The sequence below is a fragment of the Ailuropoda melanoleuca genome, chromosome 16, assembly GCF_002007445.2.
Source record: "Ailuropoda melanoleuca isolate Jingjing chromosome 16, ASM200744v2, whole genome shotgun sequence".
In the NCBI taxonomy this organism is placed as follows: Eukaryota; Metazoa; Chordata; class Mammalia; order Carnivora; family Ursidae; genus Ailuropoda; species Ailuropoda melanoleuca.
Window position 1 is genome coordinate 7,133,124 of NC_048233.1, and position 7,521 is coordinate 7,140,644.

Consider the following 7,521-nt stretch of genomic DNA (forward strand, 5'->3'; position numbering starts at 1 on the left):
AAATAAAATAAAATAAAATAAAATAAAATGATGGAAGTAATTTACAGTCCCACCTGCAATGCTTAGAGCTCCATTGCTTCACATATTTACCTTAACTTGGGATTGTCAGTCACCTTAATATTAGCCACTTTAATGCGTGTATTTCTCACTGTGGGGTTTCTTTTCTCATTAAATTATTTACTTTAGGATAATTTTAGAATTATAGAAAAGTTGCAAAGAGGGGCGCCTGGGTGGCACAGCGGTTAAGCGTCTGCGTTCGGCTCAGGGCGTGATCCCGGCGTTATGCGATCGAGCCCCACATCAGGCTCCTCTGCTATGAGCCTGCTTCTTCCTCTCCCACTCCCCCTGCTTGTGTTCCCTCTCTCGCTGGCTCCCTATCTCTGTCAAATAAATAAATAAAATCTTTAAAAAAAAAAAAAAAGAAAAAGAAAAGTTGCAAAGATAGTACAGAAAGTTTGGATATCCCCCACTCAGCCTCCCGTATTTTAATATCTTACATACTCACGATTCGTTAGTTAAAAATAAGAAATTAACATTGTTGAAATACTAATTAAGCTATAGACTTTATTCAGATTGCACCAGTTTTTCCCTAATGTCCTTTTACTGGTCCAGGATCCAATCCAAGGTACTATATTATATTAGTGGTCATGACCCTTTAGTCTTCTCTGATCTGTGACAATTTCTTTCCTTATTTTCTTTCCTTATTTTTTCCTTGGCAGTTTTGAAGGGTGCTAATCGGTTACTTTAAAGAATGTCCTTCAGTTTGGGTTGTCTGATGTTTTCTCATGATGAGAAACTGCCAAACTGTCTTCCAAAGTGACTATAGTACACCCTTTCGTATTTTCACCTTCAACGAGAGTTCCTTTTGCTCCATCACATTTGGTGGTGGTGGTGTTGATTTTAAGCAATTCTGGGAGGTGAACAGTGGTAACTCATTGTGATTTTAATTTGTATTTCTCTAATAACAAATGTTGACCATCTTTTCACATGCTTACTTGCCATCCATATGTCTTATTTGCCCAAGTGTCTTTTTAAATCTTCTGCCCATTTTTAAGTTGGGTCATTTGTTTTCTTATTCAGTTTTAAGAATTCTTTATGTTGGGGCGCCTGGGTGGCTCAGTCATTAGTTAAGCGTCTGCCTTCGGCTCAGGGCATGATCTCCGCATTATGGGATGGAGCCCCCCATCAGACTCCTCCACTGGGAGCCTGCTTCTTCCTCTCCTACTCCCCCTGCTTGTGTTCCCTCTCTCTCTGGCTGTCTCTCTCTGTCAAATAAACAAGTAAAATCTCAAAAAAAAAAAAAAAAGAATTCTTTATGTATTCTGGATACAAGTCCGTTATCAGATATGCAATCTGCAAATATTTTCTCCTAGCCTGTGGTTTGTCTATTTATTCTCTTAACATATCTGTCACAAAGCAAAGTTTTTAAATTTTGATATGGTCCACTTTATCATTTTTTTCTTTTACGGACTGAGTTTTTTTTTTTTTAAGTAATCTCTGCACCCAACGTAGGGCTCAAACCCACAACCCCAAGATCAAAAGTGGCATACTTCACTGACTGAGCCAGCCAGACACCCCATGGATTGCATTTTTGATGTAGTATCTGAAATCTGATCACCAAACCCAAGGTTCACACAGATTTTCTCCTGTGTTTTCTTCTAGATATTTTGTCACTTCACTATTTCAATTTAAGCTTATGAGCCATTACTTTTTGTGTAAGTATGAGGTATGTGTTGAAGTGTGTTTTTTTTTGTTTTTGCATACAAATGTCCAGTTGTTCCAGTACCATTTGTTGAAAAGACTGTTCTTTCTGCAGTGAATTTTCTTTTCATCTTTGTCAAAAATCAGCCGATCATATTTGTGTGGGTTTATTTCTGGGCTCTCTATTGGCACCACGGGCCTATGTGTCTACACTTTTGCTAATACCACACTATCTTGGTGACTGTAGTTTCCTAATAAGTCTTGTAATTCAATAGTGTAGTTTCTCCAACTAGTGTTCTTTTTTTAGCTCCTTTCAGTTCCTTTTCTTTTCCGTATAAATTTTAGAATCCACTTGCCAATTTCTATCAAAAAAAAATAAAAGGGCCTGCTATGATTTTGATTGAGGATACACCAACTCTATAAATCAAACTGGGGAGAAGTGGCAGCCATATAATATTGAATTATCCAACCCATGAACACATAGCTCTTCATTTCTTTATATCTTTGTTGATTTCTTTTCTTAGTGTTTTGTAGTTTTTGGTATACAGATCCTGCCCAAACTTTGTTATATTTATACTTAAATACTTAAGTGGGGGGTGGGGGACTATTATAAATAGTATTTTTTAAATTTCAAATTCCAATTGTCCATTGCTGATATATGGAAATATGATTGACTTTTGTATATTGGCGTTGTATCCTACAAACTTGCTAAATTTACTTATTAGTTCCAGGAATATTTTTGTAGATCCTTTGGGATTTTTACACAGAACATTAAGTCATTGTCAAACAAAGACAGTTTTATTTCTTCCTTCCCAATCTGTAAAACTTTTATTTTCTTGCCTTATTACATTGGCCAGGACTTCCAATATATTGAATAGATGTTCTTGTCACAGATTCCTTACAGCAAAATGATCATACCTGTCAGAGCATTTACATTTGGTGTAGCATTTATAGAACAGACACAGCAATAGTACCAACACGGTATGCCTAATATTTAGACAAGCCACATGGAATAGGGATAGAAGAAAAGAAACAACTAACATGTTCTAGAGAGCCATTACATACACTTTATATTCTTGTACTGATTTGATTACTCATTTTCCCCCTTAATCTACTGCTATTTGTACCTTACAGTAAGTTTGTACGTTTCTATTTAGCATAGAAATTAGCTATGGTTAGTTAGATCCAGTTCTTCCTCAGGCCAATCATTTTCCATAGGTATTATATCATGAGGAGGTTTTAATTCAATCCCCCAATACATTTGATCATCAATATCAGTATTTGCATGAGGAAGTTGAATTTTACTAACATCACTATATCACAGTAGGATCATGGTACAATTCGCTTTCATTACAGAACAAATCAGTAAGAATGACAGAGGTATTTGATTTGCCTTCCCAACAGAAGCTACCTTTGCCCATATACCAGATATTATTAAGAATGGGCATTGTTACAATTGGTTACTGGGTTATTTCTGGGTTCCAAGTTGACTGGGGACAAAGCCAATCATCCCACCTCATCTCATAGGCTTTCTGAGACTAGTTTCCATTCCACAAGTGGTATTTTTTTTTAAAGGTTTTGTTTATTTGACAGAGAGAGACAGCCAGCGATACAAGAAACACAAGCAGAGGGAGTGGGAGAGGAAGAAGCAGGCTCCCAGTGGAAGAGCCTGACATGGGGCTCAATCCAAGAACTCTGGGATCACGCTCTGAGCAGAAGGCAGACGCTTAACGACTGAGCCACCCAGGCACCCCCCACAAGTAGTATTTAAAATAGTTTCTATCTCTACTACCTATACTACAAGGTAGAATTTATTTCTACATACCTTGGGGTGTACCAGTGCTTCCAGGGAACTTCCTTAAGTTTGCCATAAGATTCCATAATCTTCCATAAGATTCCCATTGATTGGTGTGCCCCTGAGGCTCAAATCTAGGGTTGAAGGCCATTACCCCATGGCCACTTTAACCTCTTCAACCGTGTTAAAATAGTCGAGAGACTCTCTTGGGCCAGGGTGCAAGTCCTTTCCCCGCGCTGGGTTCCAGCATTATCCAGCACTATGTGTTGGGTCAGCCTGGCTCGCTGTGCTAAAGCCTTGTTACCCTTTCAGGCTGACTCCCATCGCCTTCCTCCTGAAGAAGACTCTCTCTAATCTGCCTAGTCTAGCCAATACATCTGTTTCTCTGAATATCATTCTTTATTAAAAACAAATTCCATTTGCCCCAAGATATTTAGACTGGCACTTAGCTCTCTTAAGTCCCTTTTCTGTCTTGTGGGCCAGTGTTGTTTAATCCACCATTCCTGTTGCCATTGTATACTAACGGCCCAAGTGCAGTTAGGAAGCAAGTTTTATACCCAAAAATGTTGTGTCTCCTCTACTGGAGTTAGATGAGAGGTAGTCACACCTAGATGTAATTTAGTCTGACTATGCCACAAGGCCGCCCACAGCCTTCCTTGTCTCAGGGTGTGGCCATTCTCCGAGGGAACCTGAACCCACCACATGATGGGATGATAATCCCTTCAGAGCCCATTGTATTCCCCTATTTTGCTTAATAGCTTTCTTTTTTTTTTAAGATTTTATTTATTTATTTGACAGAGAGAGAGGCAGTGAGAGAGGGAACACAAGAAGGGGGAGTTGGAGAGAGAGAAGCAGGCTCCCAGCGGAGCAGGGAGCCCGATGCAGGACTTGATCTGAACACTGGGATCATGACCTGAGCTAAAGGCAGACGCCCAATGACTGAGCCACCCAGGCGCCCCTGCTTAATAGCTTTCTTTTTTTTTTTTTAAGATTTTATTTATTTATTCGACAGAGATAGAGACAGCCAGCGAGAGAGGGAACACAAGCAGGGGGAGTGGAACAGGAAGAAGCAGGCTCATAGCAGAGAAGCCTGATGTGGGGCTTGATCCCACAACACCAGGATCACGCCCTGAGCCGAAGGCAGACGCTTAACCGCTGTGCCACCCAGGTGCCCCGTTAATAGCTTTCTATCCACAAAAACAAAGGTGTTATGTACTTGGGTTTGCTGCCATTATATATTGTCAATTATAATCAGGGACCTTTCTAAGAATTTGATCATCAAGATTTAGTTACACAACCATCTGTCAGTTGGGAGCCGTACCTCACACAGTTTGAAGTCCCAACAGTTCTCAGAAATTTCTTCCCAAGCAATACCCTTTGTAATAGAAGTGGCCTGAAAAATAGGACTTAAAAGATACTGGCACATCACTGGAGACCCAGTTAGTCACTAACAGTTGGTCTAGCTCACCATCATATCATATGAGCAGAATGTCTCCAGAGCAATGCCCATTCAGGTTTCCAGCCTGCCATTTGCCCTTGTTGGTGTCAATCTAAATAAAGGAGGTAAAATAAGGCAAGTTCAAATCACCAGAAACTGGGTTTATTCATGAATAGCAGATGAATTGCAATTCGGGGAACACATGCTGTAGCAAGCGATAGGCAAGTCCATTGGCTGCTTTGGGGTGGCTGTATTTACGGGCAAGGAGTGCAAAGAGAGGGAAGCCCAGCTGGAATCCAAGCAGAAAGTTCATTGGCTTGAGGATGGGGAGAGGTTTTTTGTTCATTGGATATTCACTGGTCAGGAGATAAGTCTCAGTCTTCTGTAAATCAGGCATTTAATGAAAATCAGACTCTTGGCTCTGTTCTAAGGGCACATGTGTGAGGATCTCCATGTCATATCCTCTGGTTCCATTTTAGGTTGAAATCCTCTCACATCAGATTATAAAAGCAGGAGTTCTCTCAGCAAACACATAGCTTTACCCTTTCAAGGCATCTGGTATAACTAAGTTGAAAGATAATAGTATTCTTTTTCTCTGAGCCTCTCTCAAGGTATTACTACTGTGTTAGATTCCTTTTATTGCATAACCCACTTATTCATTCCTTTACCCTCAACCATTATTTCTCTTTCTCTCCATTTATGTTTACCCAAACATTTCTACCTTTGGAAAGGACACTAGGTTCTGGCCACTGTGCTGGTCCAGATTGCTGACAGCTATACTAGTTTAGCAAGTTCCTCTCTGTCAGTCCACTCCCATTCCTACAGAGAAGGGTGACATAGGGGCAGAAATAGTAGCTGTCTTGGGGCGCCTGGGTGGCACAGCGGTTAAGCGTCTGCCTTCGGCTCAGGGCGTGATCCCGGCGTTATGGGATCGAGCCCCCACATCAGGCTCTTCTGCTATGAGCCTGCTTCTTCCTCTCCCACTCCCCCTGCTTGTGTTCCCTCTCTCGCTGGCTGTCTCTATCTCTATCGAATAAATAAATAAAATCTTTAAAAAAAAAAAAAAAGAAATAGTAGCTGTCTTGACCACGAGGCAACACAGCAGTATCCACTGTTAACCCCAGCTTTGCCAGATGTGCTCAAGGCACAGTCCACCCTATCAGGCCCTTAAGATTTCTGGCATAAAGGTTTAAAGGTATAGTTAATTCCTACTCCTGGTGCCCACAGCTGCATCCTTGGTCCTGGGACCACTGCATCATGTAAGAAAGAAGAAAACATGGTGACATGGGGAACCATATAGTCACATCACCATCCTCCCCCACCCCCTCTTCCCCAGGTCCCCAAGAGAATTGGAGGATCTAGCCAAGGGGACTCCTCTTAACTCCCCCTTAGGCTGAGTGTGAGTACACACTCAGGAAGGCATGTAAACCAGCCCCTCATACATTCATCTCCCCTGTTTTTAGGCAGCAAATTTTGCAAATACCTATTCCAATTCTCTATTGGACAGTTACTCTGAGGATGATATATGACATGATTTGATTATTTGATGTGGTATCTCTTTGCCTACTGTTGGACACTATGGGCCATAAAGTGCATCCCTTGGTCTGAAGAAACGTTCCTCAGTGGTGCAAATTGGTAGTGCTTTCTGTACCAACACTTTAATGATATTTTTAGCGTTTGGGTCTACTATCAAGTATGCAAAGTCCAGTCTAGCATAAGTGTCTATTCCTGTTAGGACCTATTTAGAGTCCCCTGGGGCTACCAGCATTGGTCCAATGTAGTCCACACACCAGCTGTATGCACGGCCTTCCCCCAGGGCATCTTTCCCAGCGCCATCTGCAGCCTCTCTCTAGTGGCATTTTGTGCCTGGATTCAGCCCACCTACGCACTGCTGCAGCAACCACAGGTCCACCCACCTCAAGGGAGTGCCCCCAGAGGTCTACTTCGTGGTGTCAATCACCTTCTAAATCTGGAAGGAAGTACCTCCCGTGGGCACCGACACGCCCTGCTTTAATGTGCCCCTTAAATTCCCAGAGTGATTTCCACACGGCCACGCCCTATTCAGACATCCCCTTAATAGTCCAGTTTTCCCTTGCCCATCTACTGTGACCCTATGGCCAGGCCACTGGCTACTGCCCATGAGTCTGTAAAAACCCAAACACAGGGGCTTTTCACCAGTGTTCAGTTCTTTCATCACCGCTAGAAAACAGCGTGCACTTGAGCCCATTGAGAGATGATCCTCTTCTACAAGTCTTGAAACAGCAGCTTTTCAAACAGGATATTGGCCATTCATCTCAGAACCATCATCAATTTTCATCCCAACTTTCATTTAATTCCATCAACTGCTGCATCTGCATATCCTCCTAACCTAATCTTAGGCCCTGTTAAGACTCCATGGGGTGGGGGGGGCTGGGTGGCTCAGTTGTTGGGTGTCTGCCTTCGGCTCAGGGCCTGATCCCAGGGTCCTGGGATCGAGGCCTGCATCAGGCTCCCTGCTCTGCTGGGAGCCTGCTTCTTCCTCTCCCACTCCCCCTGCTTGTGTTCCCTCTCTCGCTGGCTGTCTCTATCTCTGCCAAATAAATAAATA

General features: G+C 42.2%; 1 protein-coding gene across 6 annotated transcripts in view; it reads right to left on the minus strand.

Moving 5' to 3' along the window:
* The window catches only part of VAMP1 (vesicle associated membrane protein 1), an 82,952-nt gene that overhangs the window by 9,668 nt on the left and 65,763 nt on the right, over positions 1–7,521 (minus strand). The window contains exon 5 of one of the 6 annotated variants that reach the window (XM_034645112.1): positions 5,027–5,046. The exons of the other annotated variants lie outside the window; for them this stretch is intronic. Within the exon in view, the coding sequence (XP_034501003.1) occupies positions 5,042–5,046 (5 nt within the window). The 3' untranslated portion in view covers positions 5,027–5,041. Of the gene's footprint in view, positions 1–5,026; positions 5,047–7,521 lie in introns of those variants that run through there. 6 annotated transcript variants of the gene reach the window in all.